At 48.8% G+C, this 26,032-nt stretch overlaps 1 protein-coding gene across 7 annotated transcripts in view; it reads left to right on the top strand.

Moving 5' to 3' along the window:
* Nucleotides 1-20,659, top strand: part of FLI1 (Fli-1 proto-oncogene, ETS transcription factor) — an 88,975-nt gene extending 68,316 nt beyond the window's left edge. For 4 of the 7 annotated variants that reach the window (XM_085560094.1, XM_077787968.2, XM_085560092.1 and 1 more), the window contains 5 exons: nucleotides 718-783; nucleotides 14,180-14,245; nucleotides 15,470-15,532; nucleotides 17,182-17,229; nucleotides 18,120-18,793. In XM_085560094.1, the coding sequence (XP_085416220.1) occupies nucleotides 718-783; nucleotides 14,180-14,245; nucleotides 15,470-15,532; nucleotides 17,182-17,229; nucleotides 18,120-18,649 (773 nt within the window). In that variant the 3' untranslated portion in view covers nucleotides 18,650-18,793. Of the gene's footprint in view, nucleotides 1-717; nucleotides 784-14,179; nucleotides 14,246-15,469; nucleotides 15,533-17,181; nucleotides 17,230-18,119 lie in introns of all 7 variants that reach the window. The other 3 variants (XM_085560090.1, XM_085560093.1, XM_085560091.1) reach the window with 1 other exon arrangement.
* The last annotated feature ends 5,373 nt before the right edge of the window (nucleotides 20,660-26,032 follow it).

Here is a 26,032-nt window from a genome sequence, read left to right as displayed (position 1 = left end):
GCTTCCCTGGACTCCCAGGATCTCCTCCTCCATTTCCAGGAGAGTTTACAGGAGAACAGAGGGAAATGCTTAGAAAGGAGCATTTCCCCCACAGACTGCAGAGACCCTTCCAACAGGCTCTTTGTGTGCTGCACTTGTGTGTCACCTGGGGCTGGATGGAAAGGCCTCTCTGAACCAAGGGAGCTGCTCCCTCATTCCCCAGAGCAGGGAGATGCTGGAATCCCAGTGAGAGCTGTGCAGCTGCTGGCCCCAAACCAAGCATGTGACACTCTAAAAATGGCCAAAAAGCTCCTGACGGTGCAATTTGTGTCTTTTCTCCTGCCTGTTCCTCAAACAGGAAATTTCTCTATCACAGCTAGAGAGAGAAAAGCTTCTTCCTTATCCTGTCACATAATCTGTGCCACAGGCATTTCTGGAGGCTGTGCTGGGATAGATCCTGTACCTGTACAACCTCACCCTTTAAGATCAGTTTTCAATGGGGGACATCAAGGCACTCAGTGAAGGAGATAAATATCTTTATTTTTTGCAAGTGAGGAAACAGCAGCACATGTGATCTGCAGCTATCAAGCTTTCAGATGAATTTCACAGAAGATGTGTGCTTAATTAACAGCAAAACTAGTTTTCTTCATGCCATTAACAACATATCCTACCTGCCCTCATGGCTCCCCGTGGCAGATTGTGACCAGACTGCTCTAACTCCCTTTCTTTGCCTTGCAGGTAGCTCACTGCTGGTCTACAACACTCCATCCCACACAGATTCCTCACGTCTTGCCACCAAAGAAGGTCAGTGTTTTGCATATAAATGTCCTGGGTTTGACTGGGTTAAAACTAGACCTTGTTAATAATATCCTTGGCAGAAAACGTTCTGCTCTGCTCTGCATTCACAGCTCAGTTAAAAAGGATTAATTCTCACTGTGCAGCCCCACCCAGGCTGGAAATGCCATCTCTGGTTCTCCAGCCAGAGCCGTGGCATCAAACGTGTCACTGTCACATTTGTGTTTTGCTGAGCTGGTGAACTGGTGGCACATTTTCTGTTCCTGATGTGAACAGTTTGGAATCTCACACAGACAGCAAGGTCTGAGACTTTCTCTCTGAGTTCACAGCTGGAAGTATCAAATCTTCTCACAATAAATTTCACTACTGTAAAGGCCACTCAGGTATTCCAAACCTATCCATGGATCTGTAGCTCATTTCAACTAGAAAGCAAGATCACATGTATCTTTTTGACACTTTTATTTTGGAATAGTTTGATTTTCTTTCAAATAACCCATTTGTTTTTCTCTAGTAGAAATTCTGACCATGTAATTATAGCTTAGAAACCTTGGAGTTTAAAAGTTAATAACCCTCTTGAAGCTCCGTCAGGCTTTGCAGTTGTTTGTGGGTTCTTCAGTCAGGTATTTCAGATTTTTCTCTGCAGCTCCTGCCCTGCTCCTTGTTCTTATTTTTATTGACAAACTGGACTCTCAGTCAGGATAAAGTTGTGAGCGTTGGTGTGATCACAGAATCCCAGAATGGCTGGGACTGGAAGGGACCTTTAAGATCATCTGTTCCAGTCCATGGCCATGGGCAGGGACAGGATGAAGCACAGCCCTTACCAACATAGAGAAGTCGAATTGATATAGTGAACATTTGGGTGAATTTATCACTCCCAAGTAGGGTGATAAAGAGCAAAAGTCTGTTCTGTGCTCTGTAACTCCTGTGTAGGGACAGGAGCCTTAAATGGGGCTTTCCTTTCCCTTTGTGCTGCTGCAAGAACATTGGGGCTGTTCCCTGGGCTCTGTTCAGCTCCTCCTTGGAGAAGTTCCTAGGGAGGGGTGAAGCTCCTGCCCACCCACCCTGGAGCCAGCCCACGCCTGTGCCAGTTCCCTGACTGTCACAAAGGCTTCTCTGCTCTTCAGGAGAGCGTGGCTGCATGCACGAGCCACAAGCTGGGATTCAAAAGAGCAGTGGGAACAGGCAGAAGGTCTTTTATTGGAGCAGCTGGAAAGACAAAACCTCCCATTGCACTGAGGGGCTGCAGCAAACAGACCCCACGCTTAACAGCTCTGCAGGGAGGGTCTGGCTGCCTCCTTTCTGTGCTGTCCTCAAACCCCTCCTTTCTCCTTGCATTTCATCCCCAACATCTGCCTCGGAGCTGGACATGAGATCAGGGCTGCTTCCTTTTGTCCAGCAAGTAAATGCCCACTGGAGCTCCCTGGCACACTGTTCCCTCCTCTGAGGCAGCACCAGTTGATAAAACAGGAGCATTACAGGGACAGAGCCACTCAGGCTTTGCTCTGACTGCTGCTCAGACATTAACAATCTGTTTAAAGTTCATCTGAGCTGGGCTTGCACTGTGTGAATAAAGTAGGGACATGTGCTCCTTCACAATTTCCCCTTACACCCAAACTTCTGCTCATTCTGTCTCAGGCCAGGCAGTTGCTAAAAATAAAGCCAAGAAAAATCAGTTTTTTTTTTTCTTTATTTTTTTTTTCTTCAAGAGAAAATCTCTGTTTAGAACTGCACTCCTCTGAATTTTTAAACACTTTGTGACTTGGGCCCTGAGTCATTCAGGCTGAAAGAAATTTGAGGGGAAAGTGTACCTCCCCCTGCATTTTTAGTGGCCTCGAGGGTGTCTCTGTAGTGCAGCTGACAGAGCTCTGCGTTCACTGCTGTCAGCGTGGAGCCCTCAGCTTCACATGGAACTTTCATCATGTGTCAATAAAGGACCAAGCACACCCAGGAGAGAGGCAAATAAAAATCAAGAACTACGTAGAAATGTTGAAATCCCATCTATTCCTCCCCCATTTCTCCCTATAAGGCATAAATTCCCTCATTCCTTCCACACTGGATGTTGGTGTAGCATAAACTGCCCCACCACAACCCACTGCAGCTGACTGAGGTTTCTGAGATACGGTCAGGAAAAGGGACAGGAGAACACAACAGGCAGGCAGAAAAGGGACTGGGGGAGCAGAATGAAGTGGCTCATCCAATAGCACAGCAGAAACTCATGATGCTCATAAAACTAGACTTGGAATTCTTCAGTCTGTTTTTCTTAGGAAACAGGATTTTCCTTGTTTCCTTTTTAATGGGCTCACTTCAAGATTATATTCTCACTCCAAAAGATTATATTCTTTTGGAAAAGGAATTTCAGATTAAAAAATATTACTTTTTGTTTTACGATTTTTTAGCTTCTCAAAAGATTAAACAGTTTTCTTCATGCCAGTGCATCTGGAATCTACCAATCCTGTAAATATTTCTCCTCTCTATGCCTGTGGTAAAAACAGACAAGTTTTTCTAACCACCTTCCCTTGAGGATTCAAAAGCAGGTGATGGAATAGTACCAAACATGCCAAAGATAGGAAAAAAAATACTATTTTCTTCACTCTTCCTGTAGTTCTTCTACATAACCAGTGCAAATAACCTGCTTGCACAGATTGCAGGGAGAGACAGGAGTGCTTTGCATACATTTATACTGTGCTTTACACAACAAATTCCATCCACGGCTGGAAAAAAGAACCCACACGTCAAAAAAAAAAAAAAAAAAAAAAAAGAAGTGCAGCTGCAGCACAGGCAGCTGCAGATGTTCCAGATGCAACACAGGCTCTGCTCCCTCCCCCAGGATGATGTCCCCAGGAGCACAGGGAGCCTGGCCCGTGTCCCAGTGCTGTCCCTGGGCTGGGTTTGGTGCCCTGGCTGCAGCTGCAGACCTGACTCCCTTTTTCCCTTCCTTTTTCTGCCCTCTGGCTCCCTGCAAACAGGAGCTGCAGTTCTGCTTCGGGGCAGCTCAAGTGCAGATCTCTGCAGCAGGAACCTTGGGAATCTTTACGGCAAATCCTGAAGTCCCAGAGCTGGGGCCCGGGGCAGCTGAGGGCTCTCACAGCAGACAGGTAGAGCCTTGTCCCGTTCCAAGGACTCCTGCTGCCTCAGCTTCTCCCCTTGCCAGCCTCAAAAACTCTCCAGAGCATGGGACCGAGCGTCACTGGGACAAATTGTCTTCAGCTGCCTCTGAGGACTAAATGGCTCTGATGAAAATCACCAGTGTTCTTTGGCTGGAGAGCAATTTTCTTGGAAATGAAATGAGGCTGCTGTCATGGCTGAATGGAAAGAGCTGTGTCCCCTTCCCACTGCAGAGATAGTCTGGGTCTGGGACTGCTTGGAGAAATGAGTGATCTGCTGTGGGTACTGGAGACAGGGACAGGAATCTGAGCCCACAGATCTGCCCCAGTTCAGGGAGACCTTAAACTGCTCTCCTGCAGAACAGTGTCATTTGAGCAGGTTTCCTATAGGGAAATGGAAAGAATATTCACATACAGCAACATTGGGAGGCCAAAGGGCCACGTCCCCAAAGGGCTCTGAGCTCTCTGGCCTCGCTCCAGCACAGTTTTAAAGTTTTTAGTGTGTCGGGGTCTGTGTAATTCCTGTGTTTAATACTCAAGCAGAATGCTGTGCAGGAGCTGAGGCCAGGGCAGAGCTGGGGGCTCCCAAGGAGGCAGAACCCTGGTGTGTGGATGTGTGAAGGTCCCTGGGTCCATGCAGCCTGTGGGAATGCCTGGGCTGGGATGTGTGGTACTTTCCAAATCACAGAATTCAATTCTCAGAATCACTGGGTTGGAAGAGACCTTCAAGATCATTGAGTCCAACCCAGCCCCAACACCTCAACCAAACCCTGGCACCCAGTGCCACCTCCAGGCTTGTTTTAAACACACCCAGGGATGGTGACTCCACCACGTCTCTGGGCAGCCATTCCAGAACTTTATCACTCTTGATGTAAAAAACTTCTTCCTAATATCCAACCTAAATTTCCCTTGGTGCAGCTTGAGACTGTGTCCTCTTGTTCTGTCAGTGCTGCCTGGGGAAAGAGAACAACTCCACCTGAGCACAGCCACCTTTCAGGAGCTGTACAGAGTGATAAAGTCACCCCTGAGTCTCTTTCTCTCCAGGCTGAGCACCCCCAGCTCCAACACGTGCTGATCCCAGGGAAGTGGTGCTTGTGCAGGGAGGTGGCAGAGGGTGTGAGGGGAGGCTCAGCATCACAGGTGACAATTAACCAGAGGGGTTCCTGGGGCTGTTTGTCTCCAGGTCGTTCAGGATCTTGGTTCAAAAGCTGCATTCACACAGGTCTGTCCTCTGCACATGCCAGGCTCAGCCCAAGGTCACAGAATCCCAGAATCCCAGAATAATTTAAATTGGAAAAGCCCTTCCAGACCATCAAGTGCAACCTGTGCCCCATCCCCACCTTGTCATCCAGCCCAGAGCACTGAGTGCCACCTCCAATTGTTCCTCGGACACCTCCAGGGATGGAGACTCCAAACCTCCCTGGGCAGCCCCTTCCAGTGTTTAACAACCCTTCCCATGAGGAAATTCCAATGTGAGGTTTCCTCTCATCCTGCAGTTGTTCCTAGGAGAAATCCCAGCCCCCACCTGGCTCCTGGCAGGGAGTTGCAGAGAGGGATTTGATCCTTCTTGAGCCTTTCAGATTTGGCTGAGAACAGTGACAAACCAACCCAAAGTCGCAGAAATCCAACCAAAACTCAAGCAGAGTACAGGAAAAAGGGATGTGGTACCTTTCAAACAGGGAAGAAATCTCTATGTGAATGCATGAACAGGGATGGAGGGGGGAATTTTAATGGTTTATTCTGTGGCTATCCCATATTTATGTTCATGTCATAGAAGTCATGTGAACAATGAGGATGTTTGGGTGCAAGGTGTGTGTTTGTGTGTTTGGTGGGGCTGTTTGCAAATTTAGGAAGATAAATAAATCAGTGAACTCCAAAATCCAGTGTGATTTCCTGGGGCTTTGTACCAATGTCAGTTGTGAAGCCCTATGAAAGAGTTTTCTGGTGTTGGAGCATCAATTAAAATCTCTCTCACTCCAATTCCCTTGTACCTCAAAAATATGAGTCTGTGCAGCTGCTTTTCTCACCATCAGAGCTGCAACCTCTGTTCCCTTTAAACTGGTAGGAGCTCCTCAAAACTCTTCTCTCCCACTTGTCAAATTGAGTGACAGTTTGGGTAACAGGTTCAGATTTTGGGGAACTGGGGAAATAGGGGCAGAGATCGCAGGGAATGAGGTTGCATAAGCACAGTTCCCACAGGAAAACCTCTCAAATTCCTGCATAAAGCCCTTCTCCTGAAAAGGTCATTTTTCAGATCTAAAAGGTTGTAGTGAAAAATATTGACCATGTTCAATAAACTCTCCTCTGAGTGTGTCAGTGCAGCCCCATTTCACAGCAAAGGTTTTAAACTCCCCGCTTCAGTTGTGGCAGAGGAAAAGCAGCTGCAGCTTTGTGCTCTCCTAATTGTCTGTACTTGCTAAAACATTTCTCTATGATATTTGTGTGCCTGGTGATGAAATATCCCATTTTTAGCTCGGCAGCAGAAAAAGGGGAGGCTTTTTTAGGTCTCCTTTCATTTTTGCTGTGTGGCCAAGCAAGGATTTATGAGTTCAGGGGAGGCAGTAGCCAGCGTGCTTGGATTTTGCTTTTTATACCTTTTTTTTTTTTTTAATTGTTTTCCTTTGAAATTCCAGAGTTAGTGTTTTGTCTGCTTTCTCCCTGACCCTCTTCGGAGGCAGGCGTGTGTTTTTTCACCAGAAAAACTGGAAACAAAGAATCGTTGTCTTTAAGCTGTAGCAGGCAGGAAACCCAACTCACAAGGGATCACCCCGAGCCAGCGCTGTCCCAGAGTAGACTCCAGTTCTCTGAATTCAACCTGACAGCTTGTCTGGAGCACTTTCTAAGTAACCATTATCCTTCCTTTCCCCCAGCAAAAGAGCCATTATTATTTTGCCGGGAGTGCAGTGCAGTGCAAGGAGTGTTTTTGTGCTGGGGAGGGGGGGCTCACACATTTGCTGGGGTGCCAGGCTCTCCCTCCCAAAGCCTTGGAAGTGCTTGGGCTGCTTCCTAAAACAAGAGTTAATTTGTTTCCTGCTGATGACTTAAAAGCTGTAAAATTGCCATGGCTGTGCATGTGGGTCTTCCCTTTTCTCTCATGTGTGCGTGGCCTTTTTCTCCATGGATATGAGGTTTGGGGGTTTTTTACTTCTGCATTTGTGTGTTTTTCAACAAGAGCAACCTCCAGCCTGTAAATGGTTTGGTTTTACACCCTGTGCTGGGGGCAACATCCACACATTGCTGTGGGCACATTCCTGCCTGTTCCTGGGTGTGTTTGGGTGGGTCTGTAGGTGTGCAGAGGATGTGCAGCTGTGCCTTGGCTGTGCCTGCAGCCCTGCGTGGCTCAGGAACATCTCTGGCTGGAGAGCATCTGCTTTTCCAGGCTGGCTCTGGAAAGGCTTCTCGGGACACATTCTTCAGCCTCTGTGCACTGTGCATTGGGATTTCTGCTGCTGATATTAAAAAAGCAACAACAAGGAAAAAAAAAATCTCCTCATTACTTCCTCCTTTTCTTCATAATGTGTCTTTGTGAGGCTAGCTGGGCTGAGGCAGACGTGGCTCAGGAAGTGCCAGCGCTGCTGGCTCAGGGATGTTTTCCAGCCACAGGCACCACTGGGGGCTGTCGCCTCTGGCTGGGGCAGCAGGGAGTGACTCCAGGGCTGAGTGGGGAGCAGAGCTGGGCTCTGCCCTGTGGGAGCTCCTTCCCTGCACCCCTGCTCAGGGACAGGGCACAGGGACACCTGTCCTGAGCATGCCCTGCCTCAGGAAATCCCCTCTGGAAATCACAGCCCCAGGATGGGTTGGCTTGGAAGGACCTTAAAGCTCATCCAGTGCCACCCCTTCCACTGTCCCACCCCTTCCACTGTCCCACATTGCTCCAAGCCCTGTCCAGCCTGGCTTTGGACACTGCCAGGGACAGCAATACTGAATTCCAGTTCTATTCCTACACCATCCAGATCCTGTCTCATTATGGAAATAAGTGGGCTTCAGCCACAGGGCTTCAATCCATCACTGTTTTAGAGCAGTTCAATCAGACAGGTTTGATTCCTCTGGTCTGTATTTCTATAAAGGCAGTAATTCATAACCAGGCTATCAGCTACTTTCAGACACTCCCCAAGCTAAATCTTTCCTTCGCATCCATCTCTGCAGCAGATTTCTCACCTAAATCCAGTAATCAGTCCTTTCTCACTTGGTTTGAGTTGACTTCAGGTCAAAACCCAGTGTTATTCCTGGATTTGGGATCTGTGAAACAGGTTAACAGCAATGCAGAGATAGAGAATCACATAATCATTCCATCTGGAAAGGCCTCTGAGATCATCATGTCCAACAGAGCACTCGGATGCAAGAGATGGCTTGATAATATTTTTCAATTGTGAAATAATCAAATTGCCTGATAATGTAAAATACTAGTAATTTTGAAATCATTCTGCGCTCAGTGAGTTGCTTCCTCTTAGTGAAGAGACTCAGAATTTCTGATTTGCACTTCTGACCCTGGGAGTGGTGGTTCCTCAGCTCAAGGAACAGCACATTGTGTCTTGAAGGGGAAAGACACAATGTGCTGTGCACCTGGGTAAATGGGATGGGAAGTCAGCAGAGCCATTGGAAAAGGCCACAGGAGCCTTCAGATCCTGCCCTGCTCCAGTCCAGTCCCACCATCCCTGCCCACACCCACAGACAGGTGAGAGCCCAGAGCCTTCCCAGCTTTGTGCTGGGGCTCCTCTGCTGACCCTGGGGTCAGCACTGTGTGAGGGGCACTCAGAAATGTCCTCAGTGTGTGTAGGGAACTCAGAAATGTCCTGTGGGTCAGTCAGAAATGTCCTGTGGGTGTGTGGGGCACTCAGAAATGTCCTGTGGGTGTGTGTGTGGGGCACTCAGAAATGTCTTTGGTGTGTGGGGCACTCAGAAATGTCCTATGGGTGTGTGTATGGGGTACTCAGAAATGTCCTGGGGGTGTGTGAGGGGCACTCAGAAATGTCCTCAGTGTGTGTGGGGCACTCAGAAATGTCTTTTGTGTGTGGGGCACTCAGAAATGTCCTATGGTTTTGTGGGGCAATCAGAAATGTCCTGGATGTGTGGGGCACTCAGAAATGTCCTGTGGGTGTGTGGGGCAGTCAGAAATGTCCTGGATGTGTGGGGCACTCAGAAATGTCCTGTGGGTGTGTGGGGCACTCAGAAATGTCCTGTGGGTGTGTGTGTGGGGCACTCAGAAATGTCTTTGGTGTGTGGGGCACTCAGAAATATCCTGTGGGTGTGTGGGGCACTCAGGACGTGTCCCTGGATCCAGGGGGGACCGTGTGGGCTCCACAGCTTCAGTGTGTGTGCCACCATGTAAGCCAGCCCCCTGGATGTTTCTGGGAGCAGCTGGGGGTGGTTTTGGCCCCCTGGTCCCTGCAGAAGGCTGCAGCCTGGGTTTCTGCTCTCCTGCTGGCTGTGAACCCCAGCCCAGCTCCTCGCTGGCATCCCCAGGAGGGGAAGGGGCAGTGTGAGGCTGGGCACGCACCTGGGCCGGCCTGGTGACGGGCTGGGCTGGCAGAGGACAGGGTCTGGGTTTGTCCCCGTGTTGGGACCTTTCCAAGGCACCTGGCAGTGCCACCTCTCACAGCCTCACCTGGGCAGGAGAGGCCCTGGGGCTCTGTGCCCTCCTCTCCCTCTCTCCCCATAAAGTGCCTGCCACAAAATAGACCCCAAGGGACCACTTGGATTACTGACAGGTCTGCACCCCCAGGACACCTGGGTCTGCTTTCCTCATTTAGGGAAGCTAATTTAAATTCCAGCCCCCATGCCAGGGACCTTTCTGCCTCCTGAAGCAGGAGGAGGACTCCTTGCAAAACCTAGTCTGTTTTGCACCAGCATGAAAACATGTCAGAATCCATGGCCCAAAGCTGGCATGCAGGAGGAACTGTTCTGGGATGACCTGCCTCACCTGGACTGGCAGCACAGGTATTTCCAGGCAGGACTTGGCCTTAGAGATTTCAGTGAAGCAGATCAGGAGAAGGGGAAGGAGAAGGCTGCAAATCTGAAGTGGGCCATGAGATCCACAAGATTTTCCAGGTACCTGACCCTCTTGTCCCTCTCTCCCTGTAAAGTGGTTGCCACAAAATAGACCCCAAGGGACCACCTGGCCACATCACAAGTCTGGATCCCCCAGGACACCTGGGTCTGCCTTCCCCCTGTCTCCCTTCCTGGCTCTGTCTCCATGGCTTAGGACAAGCCCCTTCCCACCTTCCAGCTGCTGAATTTCCTTGGAGGTGCCAGCTCCAGAGACTCCTGGGCTCTCCATTCCTTCCCAGCCTGGCCTGTAGTGCTAGCATGGGTGGCTTTCCAAATAAGATTCGTCTATAGTGCCCATGAAGCATTTAGACCATAAATGACCCAGCCCCACTGTATCCATCCTAGAAAAATAAAGGCCTAAAAATGTGGATATTCCAGGCCCCAAGCTCGTTGTTCTCCTGGAGAGCCTCATCAGGCTGGTGGCACAAATTGGTGCCTGACTTGGCCTGAGTGAGAAAGCTCCTCGGAGGGAGCAGGATGAAGGGGCTGTCAGCACTTCCCAGCAGCTCAGGAAGCACAGGCACTGTGAGCCCATTGTTCAGTGAAACCCCCCCTCGCCTCCCCTCTGTCCCAAACTCTCAGATTTATAAAACACCAGGGTTGGTTTTTTTGGGTTTTTTTGAAGTTTATCAGAGAGGGTTTGCTCCCTAATACATCATATCTCAAACACAGACTCCCTAAAGCCTTGCTCACTGGGCTGCACTCAGGCTGACAGGACTGACAAGGATTTGGGATGGTGGTATGGGAATCCACCTGGGGGTTTTCAGGCTGGTTTCCTGGGAAGGGAGTCTGTGTGTCTGTCCATCTGCCCCCAGCTATATCTATCAGTCTGTTCAGACTAAATATGCCCCGGAGGGGTGGGAGGGGACACAGCTCCAGGGGAGACAGGGGCTGTCTGGAGAGCTGAGCACAGAGTGGCAAGGGAGAAGCTGAGGCAGGTTTGGGGTAAGAGAGTGGACTAAAAGGGCTAAAAGGGCACAGAGAGCAGTGCTGCAGCCTGTCCCCACAGGCTGATTCCTGGGGAAGGCAGTGCATCTGGAAAAGGCAGCTAAAGCCTGCAGAAAGTGCATTTATGCCTGCAAATAAATAAAATTATATTTAACCTTCTTCCCAGGCGCGCTGTGAGTGTGAATGTTTGCAAAGTTGTGAGATCCTCGCTTGAAAGGTGCTGTGAAAGTGCAAAGCATTATTAATATCCTTTACCTTCCTCCTAATAGACTGAGCATTCATGCTGGGGAATTTCTGGACATAAACCAGACAGCTGCAGAATGACAGTTCTTGAAAGCATCTATGATTTATTTTCTGCTCTTTAATTCCATTTTGTATTGAACACACATTTGTCATAGGGCTCTTGTTCCATGGGGCCTTTTAAGTCTAAACCAGACATGGGGACCTGATCCTTTCTGGGATAAAATTGCCCCACTTCACTGTAGCCATTTGCTGATTTACACCAGGAGAGAAGCCCAGTCCAAGTCTTTTAATTGAATTTCCATCCTATGGCAAGTTTTGGTGTAAAATCCAAATGGTTTAAATGACAGATAAGACTATTCCTGTCACCATCTGGCTGCAGTTCTGTAGGATCTCTTTGAGCCACTGGGCGTCAGGTCCTGGGAATGATCTTGTTTTTGTAGGAACCTGCAAAAGTCTGGAGGGGTTCCCTGGCTCTGCCTTTTCCATTTTGCTTTAAACACTTTCAAGCCTGGGCCTGGAAGCCAGGAGGGCTGGTGTGGTTCTTTCACGTTGCTAAGATTTTTGTGAAATAAAAATAGCTTCCTGCATTTAGTGCTTTTTTTTGGTTTTTTGTTTGGTTTTTTTTTTTTTTTGTGTGTGTGTGTGTGGTTTTTTTTGTTTGGTTTTGTTGTTGTTTTTTTTTTTTTTTTTGAGGAGAGAAAGAGTTGGGAATTTGCAGTAGCTGGGTGCACATGGTGTTTCAATAGCAGGGCTGATTATCATATTTATCCCTTCTTATTATGGCCAAGTCACACTCAGGGCTGAATCTCATCCTACAACACAAGGCTGCCCCTATATATTCTCACACTTTGCTCCATAATCCATATTTATAGAGGAAAAACTGAGGCAGAGGGACTCAGTCAGTCTGGATTAAACCTGAGGAGGAGGAGGATGAGGAAGATCATCTCTCCAAATCATGGCCTATTTATTTACCCAAAATAAGCTGATGACTCTGGATCAAGCAACCCCTTTGTAGCAGTTGATTCCCTTGAGTCAATGATCTGGCCCCCAAAAAAAACCAGAGAAAACTCAATTTTTTCAATGAGTTCCACTATTTTTTGGGAAGGAAATTTTTCCCTATTTTGTAAAGGATTATTCTGTTGGAAAAAAATTGCTGCCTTCCTTTAACAGAATCATCATATGGCATTTCCATTAATGTTACATACAGAGCTGTTTATGGATTGAACAACCCAAAATGTACATTAACATCTCAGTTGGTGGACGTTGCTGAAGGTTTTGCTTTTCTCAGTGCAGAACTTGGGTTTTTCAAAGCGTTTCCCCAAACATGGCTCTGACAGCTGTGGCTGCAGTAACTCAGAGGGAAATCCCAGGGGAGCAGTGGAAGTCAGAGCCTGGCTGCAGGGAGGACACGGGACAAGGCAGGGCTGCCTCAGAGCCCATCCCTGCTCCCCTGGTTCTGGCCACTGGGAGATCCAGTGGGATCCATTGGGATTGCAGCCAGGAAAATGCCCCTGCAAACAGCCCCTGGTTTGGAGCAGGGACAGCTGCTGGACACTGGGGCTGGGGACAGGTCCCAGCAGCACCAAGGCACGGGACAGTCCTGCTGCTGCTGCTGCCATGGGAGCAGGGACAGAGATCCTGAACGGGACAGGGATTCCTGATGGGAACAGGATCCCTAATGGGAACAGGATCCTGAATGGGACAGGGACTCCTGATGGGAACAGGATCCCTAATGGGAACAGGATCCTGAATGGGACAGGGACTCCTGATGGGAACAGGATCCCTAATGGGGCAGGAATTCCTGATGGGAACAGGATCCCTAATGGGGCAGGAATTCCTGATGGATCCTTAATGGGAGCAGGGATCTGTAATGGAGACAGGGATCCTCAATGGGACAAGGACCCCAAATGGGACAGGAATCTCTAATGGATACAGGGATCCTTTATGGGGCAGGAATTCCTGATAGGAACAGGGATCCCTAATCATAACAGGGATCTCTAATGGGGCAGGAATTCCTGAGGAGGACAGGGATCCCTAATGGGAACAGGATCCCTAGTGGGAACAGGGATCCCTAATGGGAACAGGGATCCCTAATGGGGCAGGAATCCCTATTGGGAACAGGAATCCCCTAATGGGAACAGGATCCCTAATTGGGCAGGAATCTGTTTTGGGGCAGGTCTCTCTGCTGGAACAGTGTAGACGAAGTTGTCACCTCCCTCTTCTCCAGCTGTCCCATCCCACTCTTTGTCCCAGCTGAAACCACAGTGGTTTGTTTTCCAGTCTGATCTATTTGCAGTGGGGTTTGTGGTTTCTGCAAAAAGGGAGAAAAACAAACAAGTAAAATAAAAATAAAACCAGGCAGATTACATGATCTCTGTTTTCCCCCATTCCTCTCTCTTCCCTCCTCCTCTGGCACCCCCACCCTCCCCTCTCCCGTCCCTCTGTGTTTTCCTTTCCATGCCAATAACTGCAAGGCTGTAATTTCAAAGCCTCTGCGGCTTTCCCAGCGCTGGAGGAATGTGCTGGTGCCTGGGATGGATCCTCAGGGAGCTGCACAACCCCACAGGCAGGAGGTGCTAGGCAGAGGGGCACTTGGGACATCCCTGGAGGATGCTTGTCCCCCTTTTTCATCTCCTTGAAACAGCCTCCTTATCATCACCTCAAATCCTCAGCCTCCCCAGGTTTAAAATCCAAATTTAATTTCTGTGAAATAGTAACAGGGTTCATCACCTCTTCCTCTGCCTGTGGTCTTGGGATAAGAGAAAGGGGTCTCCTTTTGGCTGGGATGGGTCACACTGAATTCCACTGCGTGCAAGGACAGCACTTCGTGGTCAGAACATGTCAGGCTTGAGAACTGCCCAAAGATCCCCATTGCTACATTTACACCCCTATTTACACTTCTGTGAGAGGTGAGGGGAACACTGGAGAGTGGGAGAGGAAAAAAACACAGCCCTACAGAAGCCAAGCCAGCTGGGACCACAAAGTAAAGCCAGAGTCTTACAAGTCTTTTTCTAGGAAAAGTTCTTTTCAAGCCCTGTGTGCCTGTTGTCTTTTGTCATTAGATCCCTCCTATGATGCAGTCAGGAGAGCAGGATGGGGCACTAATGGGAATTCTGGCCTCTCCAAAAGTAAGTTGTCCCAATGGGAATCACAAATTGTGCAATGGAAGATTAAAATGAGACTTGGGCACAGCTGGCCTGTGTCAGAGGGGCAGAAGATTTGGGAACAGATAAGAGGTAGAACTGGGGACAGATAAGAAGTAGAATGATGTTATGGACAGAGTAATACTTGTAAGGTTTGGTTAAGGGCCTGGAGCAAATCCTCTGCACAGACACACTGTTAATCACAGGCCTGTCCCATGCTGTGATGGTTTTAGGGACAGATCCAGACATCTGAGAGCTTCTGCCAACCTTCAGAAAGGCAAAGTCCAGCAGGCAGAGGGGCCCCTCTGCTCCAGCCCTGCTCACACCCAGTTCCTGTTCTTACTGGGTTTAGGGTGCCTTGGATTCCCAGTAGGGGGATGTAGTGGTTTTGGTTTGATTTGATTTGATTTTTGAGTTTTGATTTCTGGATATCTCAGACCAATTCTCTGTCCCTAAAATCCGTGTTTCAGCTGGCCCAGGCTGCTGGCTCTGAGACACTGTTCCCTGTCCCACTGCTGGGGCTTCTCCCTGGGCAGGGTGGGCACGTCTGACCCTCAGCAAGGTACTCCTGCTGTAAATCCCCGTGGCAGCACCTGGCAGAGCTCCCTCCCTTTGTTCTGCAGCTTTCTGAGCTGTGCTCACCCCAAATGTGAGAATTATTCTTTGAGTCACAGTTTTTTTTTGTGAGAAATTACACAAGGAGGAGCAGCAGATCTTCCTGTTGAAGGGATTTATACAAATCATCATGATATTTTCAAATAAATGTTTGATAAACCCCATTTTTTTTTTGCCTAAAAAATAATTTGCATTTGGAAAACATGTGGGAAAAGCTCTAATATGGAAGGAGATGGGCATTTGTACATTTAATAATCCAATTTTTTGTTCACAACCTGGATGCAAACTAGAATGGAAGTTCAGTCACAGTAAAAGACAGAAAATTAATGAAATATCCACATAATATTTTCCTTGTCTCACTGACTATTTGGAAAATTATAAATATCTATGTAATGCTTTCCTTATTGGTGTATTTTCATTTTACACTGAAATTTTAGATTTCTAGGGACATCTCTTAATTTTATAGTGCAAGCCCCAAACTATCAGCTCTTAGTCCGAGCAAACCTTTCCCTTGCAGTTGCTGTGAGTCCTGTGGGATGTGTTTTGTACTTTGTACCTGTTCTCTGTTCCTACAAACCCCTTCTCTCTTTCCAGGCCCTCCTGTCACAGGGACACAAAATGTGAATAAGACAACGGAACAGCAGCGGCCCCAGCCAGGTGAGGGTGGGGTCTGTGACCCTGGGCCTGGGGGAATTCATGAGAGGAGCAGCCCCAGGCAGGGGAGGCTCAGGACAGGGGCTGGGCTGTGCCAGCAGCTCTTCCCAAGGGGCTCTGTGGCTGCTCTGCCTCTGTCGGAATCTGAGCTATTGGTGATTCCAAAATTGCAAAAAGTCTCTGTCTTTCTGCCCCGCTGCCAAAGCAGAAGCCATAATTGGTCTGTGCTGGTTTCCAGGTTGTTTATTCTGTTTATCTCTCACATGTTCTGCTGCCCTGCCCAGCTCTGTCCTGCAGGGCAGCGTGTGGGGCTCTGCCCTCAGTGGGATGTGACAAACATTAAATACCAGAAACTCCCTGGGCTGCATTTACAAGAACGTGCCAGGATCTGTCACCTACGTTAGACAGTGTGTCCCCAGCCTGAACCAACAGAAAAATGCCAACACCACAGTGAGACATGGAGGGCATGAAGAAGGAGAAAAAGGACAAGGCACACCCAATTTCCTCCATCTTGTCCCCTTTGGACCCCTCATCTAGAATCCTAAAATTTTACTTTTGCACCCGTGCCACACTTAATTATTACTGATATCAAACACTCAGAGCTGGTAATTGATCCAGTAAGATTGAAAACTCTTTTCCATGGCCAGAGATCACAGCCAGTGTCTCTGGGGGCTCTGTCCAGGGGGGTCCCAGACCTGCCAGGACAGCCAGAGGGAAGCCCTGGATTCCCACATGCCCCTGGGCCAGGATCTGCCGTGTCCCCATGGGCTGATCCCCTTGGAGCATCCCAGCTTGTCCCATGGCAGCAGGGCTTCCCCAGCCCAGAGCGGGGCAGGGGAGGAAGGCAGCCCTGCTGGGCAGCTCAGGGTGTTCCCTGCTGCCTCCCCACCTCCCCTGCCTGGCACAGCTGCTTCCCATCCCCTGCCTCTGCTCCGGGGCTTGGCTCTCTTGGAACCGGTTCAATCCACCAGCAAATGCTGCAGATCCAAATCACCACAACCAGAGAGAGGCAGAGCAGAAGTGTAGAGATTAGGGCTGAGGAGGCCCCACAGAAAGGGAAGGAATTCATTCCTAATAAATGCTTTGTGGGATTTTCAAGAACCACTCAGCCTTGATGGAGCCAGCGACAAACTCCTGTTACTCTCATCTCTCTAATGCTGTGTTTCCCTCACAAAGAGAGATTTGGGTGAATATTTCCTGCTCTCCCAGGGCAGCAAGCTCAGCTGCTAACAAGAATCTGAAAATGTCATCTGCTCTCCTTTTTATTTAGCTATTTTTTGCTAGGAGAAGTACATTTGCTTCTGCTTTGTGGCTGTTCTTCTATCCCACAGTTTTTTTTTCCACGTTTGATGTGTTCTGGTTGCCACATAGTGCAGGGTATTGTCCAAGGAGATCCCAAACTGCAAAAACAGGCAGGTCTGAGAGCATTGCCAGAAACTGTGGCTGTGCCATTTTTGATTCCAAAAATACCTGGTGGTTGTTTGCTAAGAAAGAAAGGAGCACTTCCAGGCCCTGGGAGAAGGGATAGAAGGAGTAAAGAAAGAAACCGAAAATTTGGTTTCTAGGACAAACATAATGACCTGGAGTTTCTTTTTGATTAAACATCCTTTAAATTTTGTTGGATGATTTTTCTTTTTTACTTTATTTTTTAGATCCCTACCAAATCCTGGGGCCTACCAGCAGCCGTCTGGCCAATCCAGGTGAGTTCATTTTACATCCTGTGAGAGCCACTGAACTTGGCAGCTGTGACCTCACAAGGGCTTTTGCCAAAATCTTTACAGAAAAGGGAGGAAAGTGGTGCAACAGCATCTCTGTTGGGACAAAATCCCATCCTGGATGTTCTGACCCAAACCCAGCAATTCCTGAGAAGAGTTTTATAGGGAGCTTAAGTGCTGGTCTCTCAGATTTGCAGTACAGATTAATTTTTCACTGCCTGCTGTGGGTTACAAGAACAAAGGCAGAAAACATCTCTGAAAGTCACAGTGTAACTGTCCCTAGCACATCATCTGCAGTAAATAATCCCTGATTTTAGGGAGTAAGTAATTAGCCTGGAGTAAATCCCGCTCAAACTAACCAAACTTGTACACATGGGATGCCTGTAAGGAAACATCCTCCTAAGACTCTTAACTTACCCTTAATGGCTTGTACAACTACACTGAGTCAAACCAGGAGTCATCTGGGGAGCAAATCATCCCATGTAACTCCGATCACCCACTGGAAGGAGAGCTGGAGGTATCCAAAACAATCTCCATGGCAGAGAGCAGTGGGGGGGTGAAGTACACTGTGCTAACCAGTCAGTGAAAACTCTGCAGAGCAGTGTCCTCATAGAAAGCCCTGTTTATGACCAGCCTGAGGATTTTAAGGCCAAAGGCGACCATTATGAAATGTGATGTGACCTCAGACCCAGGCCCAGAACAAAGGGCTGAGTAACTTGTTTGCTGGGAACAGTTTATCCACTCCTCGGGCCGCCTTTCCAAGGCCTGAAGGAGCAGTTCCCAGTCGAGATCGAGATAGCCCTTCTGTTTCCTGCCTTTGTGTGTGCCCCGAGCAGGAAGGCCCGAGTCATTTCCTTCCCCTGCTGTGTCTGCAGGGAGCGGGCAGATCCAGCTGTGGCAGTTCCTGCTGGAGCTGCTGTCGGACAGCTCCAACGCCACCTGCATCACCTGGGAGGGCACCAACGGCGAGTTCAAGATGACGGACCCCGACGAGGTGGCGCGGCGCTGGGGCGAGAGGAAGAGCAAGCCCAACATGAATTACGACAAGCTGAGCCGGGCGCTGCGATACTACTACGACAAGAACATTATGACCAAAGTGCACGGCAAGAGGTATGCCTACAAATTTGACTTTCACGGCATCGCCCAGGCCCTGCAGCCCCACCCCACCGAGTCCTCCATGTACAAGTACCCGTCGGATCTGTCCTACATGCCGTCCTACCACGCCCACCAGCAGAAGGTGAACTTTGTGCCCCCACACCCCTCCTCCATGCCTGTCACATCATCCAGTTTCTTTGGAGCGGCCTCCCCCTATTGGACCTCCCCTGCAGGAAGCATTTACCCCAACCCCAACGTGCCCCGCCACCCCAACGCCCACGTCACACCACACTTGGGCAGCTATTACTAAATGCTTTGATCTGCCAAGTGGCCTTGAGCAGTCTGTTTGGACTTTTTCTTTACTCCTGGGATTTGTATGGTTTTTGGGGGGACCCTTGATGGATAGTTGTGGCCTTTCTGGGGAAGAATTAAAACTGGATTTTTGTTATTCCTGGACCAAACCTTTTACTTTTGTAACTTTGCCTCTTGTGTCTTGAACTGAGAGATGGAAGCTCCTGTGGGCCAGTACTCTGCATTTTCCTTGGGGTTGGGTCCTCTGTGGGAAGTGACAATGAAGATGGTTCACTGTTCCCTGGAATGATTATTAGCTTTTGGATGAGAGCAATTCTTAAGGATTCAAAGGCTTTTGACAAGGCATAGATCCAACAGTGGGTCATAGGAAAAGATGACCACAATGGGGTTTTTCTCACTGGCCATTTGACCATTCAGTGGAGGATGCTGGGCTGCAGGGGACCACAACTGGAATCTTAGCTCTAAGGCAGAGGAGGATTTTCACCCAACTGGAAATTAAATATATATATATTCATATATATATATGTACATGTATATTTTAAGAAGTAAAGGGCATTGAAGGAACTTTTCTAGAGTGCAACTTCGTTTGACTGTGTGTGAGCTCAGCAAGCAGCAGAAACCAGAACAAAGCGTAAGGCAAAGCCAAGCACAGACATTCCTGGGAAGCAGAAGTGAAGTGAATAAACGACAGCAGGTCCCTGGCTCTGCCGAGCCGCGGGGCTCTGGAAGCACCGATTCGCGAACGCTGTGCGTTTGTCAGCCCGTCAAACCAAGGGTCAACAAACCAGAAGGCAGATTACTGTATAAATTATGCAGAGTTATTTTTCCCTATATCTCACAGTTTTAAAAGAAAGAGTAAATAAAACGAGTTGACCTCGGTCACAAATGCAGGTTTGTTTTTTACTATCAGCTCGGTTGTTTTTTGTTTATTTTTTTAATGTAATTTGTACATCTTTTCAATCTGTACATTTGGGCTGTAGCTTTGTACTTTTTGCTAAAAAAAAAAAAAAAAAATAAGACGTGAGTAATGTATCTGTTGGAGATAGGCTTAGTCCTGCAATTGGATCCATGACTGACCCCCAAAGTGGCCAGAAACCCTCCAGATTGCCCTGGGTTTGTCTAGAGGAGAGGATTTTCTGCATTAGTCTCTTGTAGCTGTCTGCAAATTAACTCCACTTACTCCCATGTTTGCATTGAGGCTGATTGAAAACAGGCCTAACATCTCAAGGCAACCATTGCAATATTCTGTGATCACTTTTAACCCAAATCCTGAACTTTGGGAAGATCCTAACCACTTCATAGATAAAAAGATGAAATACTCCTATTTCTGATGGCTTCTGCTGGGGGGTTCTGTGGAAATCCGACCCCTTCCAGAACTCTGAGCCATCCCCAGCTTTGCAGATGTGAATGTGACGCTGCACAAGCGGCGGTTTGGTGCCATAAACAGAGGGTAAACCACAAGCGTTTGGGGTTTGGAACAGATGTCTGGGGCGTGAAATTTCCATGTACAACCCATTAGCTGACTTGTACTAAGTGGCAGCCAATTAACAGGATCACAACTATCTAGTCTAGACCAACCCCTGGGACTCTGTGGGGGCAAGATTTGGTCCATGTGCATCCCATTGCAGGAGGGGAGTCTGAAACCAGAGCATTGGAGTCTGCTCAGAACGTTAAACACAAGCACTGATGCCATTATTTAACAAAGTGGGAAGAGAAGATCAAGCTAATACAGTTAGGTCTTAGTGCTTTCAGGGTGTTCTTAAGCAACATTTCTGCCATAATCGCAACAATTAAGTATGAAGGAACTACCCGTGGAAATGGGGCTTTTGCTACTATATATATGCAATGTACTTTTTGGATATTAAAATATATATAATTTTGCAAGCTATCTTGGTGAATTGGTTTTTTTAAAATATGTATTAATGTTACAATGAAACAGTTGTATGAAGAAGATGATGTAAAAAAAGGCGACAAAATAAATGGTGGTTTTCTTCTCTAAGGCATCAAATTGTCCCACTGTCTCCCTCCCCTCTCACACTTGCATGTACTTGTGATTAAATTTAGCTAAAGAGGGAAAGAAAGTGACTCCCAGGTAGTGGCAACCCATCCTGATCCCTGTAGTATTGACCACTCATTCCAGAAAATTGTTGTCAGAGATGGTCAGACTGGATTTGGTTGTTGAAGGGATTAAAACCCAGGCTCTGGCTTTTGTCCGTGGAGAGACAGAGGAAGTGGGAGGGCAGCCAGAGCCCAGCAGCTGGAGTGTTGAGGTGGCTCTTGGGGTGCCCCAGGGCCCCCCAGGAATGTCAGTGTGTGCCCAGCCTGCTCCTGTTTCCCACCTAGCCCCAAACCCCAGGGAGAGCCAGTGCTCCACAGCATTCCTGAGGTGGAGGCTGCAAAAACAAGCTCTGCCAGGGGATCTTCTGATTGTGGATAAAGGTCAGGCCGAGGCACTTCCTGCACTTTTGCATGGTGGTCCTGAGAGATATCTGGAGCTCCTGCAGACCTGATAAAGCCTTGGGAAGGCCGGGCTGCACAAGCACAGCACTTCCTTCCTGCACACAACCTTTTGTTGCTGAGCTCCAGGACAAAGCTTGATTGGCTCGGGAAAAGGGCCACTTCCAGCCCCCCAGAGCTGCTCCCGCTCTGGATTCCAGCAGAGTTGCTCAATTTAGTCACAAGAGCGGGTGGTTTGTTGCTTATCTCCGTTGTTTTCCACTGCAGCACTAGCGAGATTAATTCTGGCTGTGCAGCATCAGTGGAAATATCAAGTATTTTATTTGAATACCATGTCCTGCCTGCCTGCCAGTAATAGGAAAATCAGAAGATGAGATTGCACAAAAGCATCTAAAGGCAGAATCTGAAGGTTATCAGAGTGCAAAGATGTCCCTCATAGCAAAATTTGGCCAGCAGGAACCTTGGGGGGAAAAAAAGATGATTGAAAATAACCAACAATTTAAGAAGCATCTGATTCTGGGCTGCCAAGTGTGTTAAATGAGTCCTCCTGAGATGGGAGGTGATCAGCAGCATCCCAGCTCAGCTCTTCTCTGCTTCCTTTCATCCTTCCCTTCAGGGTACTTGCTGGCATTAATCCTTTCTAGTATTCACTAATATTTATCTTCAGATATTAATTTTTTCTAGTATTTGCTAATATTTATCTCTAGACTGATTTTGCCTCCTACTCCGGGCATTCCCACGGAATCCAGAGATCTTAGAGCAAGGGGATCTCACCCCAGAGTGCCAGACAGCCTCACACTGCTGGGGCACTTCCCAGGCACCTTTTAGAGCATTTTCATAGGATCTAAATAATTTACATTCCTCACACAGAGAAAGAGTAATAACACAGAGACTGGTAATTTGTACCCCTCAAAATCATCCTGACTTTGTCACATTGGAGGTGCCAAGGATGGGAACAGGGAGATCTGCCCTCCCAGCCCAAGTTTCTGGGGCACACTGGGACAAAGCAAACAAGGAATTTGACAGCCTTAATGATACTCTCTGCTTTTCCCAGGAGGACAAGGCAGATTGAATTCAAGTATTTCAGGCTTAAATCAGAAAGTTTACCAGGCAGGATCACATGGATGCGAGCTGGGAGTCAGCAGGGGCAGCAGAAAATCTTCCCTGCATTGACGTTCCGGACTCAGAGCTCCCCAGGAAACCCGGCTCACATTGCAATCAGGGCGAATTCAACTGCTGATTTCCAGGGATCTGGTATTTCCCCAGGATTTCTGTTCCACCAGCCTGAATGGGATCTAGCTCAAACATGCCAAAGTGGAATTAACCCTATGTTCCTCTATCTATAGAGAGTGCAGCCTGTACATGGACTAGAATCGGTGATGGCTTTACGGGCTCAGAGCTCTCTTGGCTGGATCTCTGTTTGAGCTGGTCCTGCCTCTGCGTGTGAATTCCTTCTGCTTAATTACAGCCAGCAGGTTTAGAACCTGCTTTGAACTGGATTTTGAATCAGGTTTTTTATCCTCACTGGAAGAAGGAGCTCCTAGCTTAAGCACTTATTAGATGCTCTAAACTAGAGGATAACAAATCCTTCCAGAGCCGAGCACCTGAGATCATTCCTGTCCAGAATCCCTGTATGCCAGAGCCCACGTCCTGTGCACACTGGTGCCTTCCTGCTTTATATATCTAAAAATTGTGTTTTAGTCCTGAGGATGAATGTCCAAATAGCTGCAAATTTCTAACAGAGTGCTATGGCAAAGGAGAGGGATTTCCCTGTGCCAAGACCTTCCCTTAGGAAAGACAAAGACAGATTTCTCATACTCATGCCCAACAAGTACACTCCAGCCCAAACAGGACATTAATTATGGGGGAAATCTGACATAACTTCTGTTGATGTAAATATTTAATGTGAGGCTGGAGTTGCCCAGCAATGTTTCCTCCACATCCATGGCAGTAAATGCCCGGGCCTGAAGCTTTGTGCTCAAAGGAGGGATGAGCCCAGCTGCTGTTTCACACCTCTGTGTCACAAGGAAAGAACCATCAGTCTGTAAATGCTGCATGAAAGCAGCCAGTTTCACTTCATTATCCTATTACAATAATAGAGTTTTTACAGGCTGCTTTGCTGTGCTGATCCAATATTTTTAATAACTTCTGTGAAATTAGTTGGTGAGACTTCAGCCTGCTGCCTACCCCAGTCTGCTCTCCCACATCAAACTGAGCGTGGCTGCATTTGGTGTTAATTAGAGCTGCAGTCCAGGGGCACATCAGGGGCTGGCGTTTATGAATTCTCTTCAAAGACCTTATTTGTATATTTTTGCACAATACCCAGCATAACATACACATGATAATTTTCATCTGTGAAATCAGAACTCCCTGCAAATAAAGCTCAGACCTTTCTGTCGTATCAGGAAAGTATTGAGAGATCTCTGATTAAGGCTGTGTGGAGAATGACAACATGTAATTTAGCTTGCGTATTCTGATTTTTTTTTCCACTACAGAGGTGGAAATCCCTGCACATGAAGCTCAGATTCTTCTATTCGATCAGAATAGAATTATAGATCCTTGGCAAGAATCAGCTCTTAGGCTCCAAGAGCAGCAAACAGCCTGACACCAAACCCACAGAATGTGAAGACCAAAGGCAGAGCAGCTTTGACAGCAGTAAGCCCCTCAGCCCCGTGCCCCTCGCGGAGAGAGCTCCCCGAGGAGCCCTGTGAGGCAGGGCATGGGCACAGCTGGGTTTGCAGCGGGCTGAAGTCTCACCATTGTGTATGTGTATGTACGCGCTGCTCCCAGCCAGGGCCGGGCACACGAGGCTTTGTCCCGGGCGCCTTGTGAGAAGTGGCCGCGCCGAAGGAGGATGGGGCTCCGGCAGCTCGGGGCGATTTCACCACCAGAGCCAGCTCCTTCCTTTCCAGGAACTGCTGCAAACTTCTTATTTGCTTTGGCCTCTCGCTGAGTTTCTGTCTGCCGGAGCTGGAAAGCGCCGGGCTGGCTGCGCCTCCCGTGCTGCCGCTGCGAGCGCCGCGCTCAGCCCGGCAGAGCCCGTCCCGGCGGGCGGCCCTGGGACAGGGGCCGTGTGCCCGGTGATCCCGGTGTCCCGGTGATCCCGTGTGCCCGGTGATCCCGGTGTGCCCGGTGATCCCGTGTGCCCGGTGATCCCGTGTGCCCGGTGATCCCGGTGTCCCGGTGATCCCGTGTGCCCGGTGATCCCGTGTGCCCGGTGATCCCGGTGTGCCCGGTGATCCCGTGTGCCCGTGTGCCCGGTGATCCCGGTGTGCCCGGTGATCCCGTGTGCCGGTGATCCCGTGTGCCCGTGTGCCCGGTGATCCCGGTGTGCCCGGTGTTCCCAGTGTTCCCAGTTATCCCAGTGTTCCTGGTGTTCCTGGTGTGCCCGGTGATCCCAGTGTTCCTGGTGATCCCAGTGTTCCCGGTGTCCCCAGTGTTCCCAGTGTTCCCGGTATTCCCAGTGTCCCCAGTGTTCCCGGTGTCCCCGGTGTTCCCAGTGTTCCCGGTATTCCCGGTGTCCCCAGTGTTCCCGGTGTTCCCGGTGTTCCCAGTGTTCCCGGTGTTCCCAGTGTTCCCGGTGTCCCCAGTGTTCCTGGTGTTCCCGGTGTTCCCGGTGTTCCCGGTATTCCCAGTGTTCCCGGTGTTCCTGGTGTTCCCAGTGTTCCTGGTGTTCCCAGTGTTCCCGGTGTCCCCAGTGTTCCCGGTGTTCCCGGTGTTCCCGGTGTTCCCGGTGTTCCCAGTGTTCCCGGTGTTCCCGGTGTCCCCGGTGTTCCCAGTGTTCCCAGTGTTCCCGGTATTCCCGGTGTCCCCAGTGTTCCCGGTGTTCCCGGTGTTCCCAGTGTTCCCGGTGTTCCCGGTATTCCCGGTGTTCCCGGTGTTCCCATGCAGTGGCTGAGGGAGGTTGTGCTGGGAGCATTGGCAGAGGGTACCTATAGAAACCTGAACACCTTCCCTGGGTTTTCTGTCTCCCTCAGGACCCATGTTTAATACATACATATCTATCCATCCATCCATCCATCCATCCATCCATCCATCCATCCATCCATCGATCTATCTATCTATCTATCTATCTATCTACCTATCCATCTATTTATCTATCTATCTATCATACAGATGTACACTTACCACACCCCTGGAAGTGTCCAAGGCCAGGCTGGAAGGGGCTTGGAGCAATGTGGGATAGCGCCCATGGCAGAGGGTGAAATGGGATGAGCTTTAATGTCCCTCCCAACCTAAACCACTCTGTGATTCCATATGGATTTATGTATATTTCATAGAACATTATATATTTGTACACATACATATTTGATATAATTTTGTGAGTGTATATATACACACATTAGATATAGTTGTGTGTGTATATACACCTATTTGATATAATTGCATGTGTGTATATATACACATATTTGATACAATTGTGTATGTGTATGTACACTTATTTGATGTAAAAGTGCACTGTGGTGTTACAGTAAAACAAATTAAGAAGGGAGTTCAGTGTGGGGCAGATGTTTCAGTGGAGAATTTAAAACTTCCCTTAGTGCTCCATTTCTGGAGGCTCAAGGCTGACAGGCAGCTGAGAAGCTCCCCAAATCCTCAGCCAGCACACTGCAAGCTCTGCAGACCCAGTGGCACCCAACCTTGCTGTGGGAATTTGGGGAGCAGCATCCCTCTCCATGAGGGACAGAGGGGAGCAGGGGGGCCTGGCATGGGGGTGGAAAGAGATGAGCTTTAAGGTCCCTTCCAGCCCAAACCATCCTGGGATTGTGGGCTGGCTCCATAGCAGTGTTTGGGGAGCTCCAGGCACACGAAGGGATGGGATCTGGGCTTCCAGAACTATCCCAAGGCCCTGCAGGCCCTGCCACAGTGACAGTGACTGTTTGGCGGGTTGGCTTCCTGCTGCACCAGGAGCACTTTGGACACG

Source organism: Lonchura striata, chromosome 24, assembly GCF_050655825.1.
Source record: "Lonchura striata isolate lonStrDom1 chromosome 24, ASM5065582v1, whole genome shotgun sequence".
NCBI lineage: Eukaryota > Metazoa > Chordata > Aves > Passeriformes > Estrildidae > Lonchura > Lonchura striata.
Note: the sequence above shows the minus strand (reverse complement) of the source record. Positions and strands in the feature narration are given on the sequence as shown.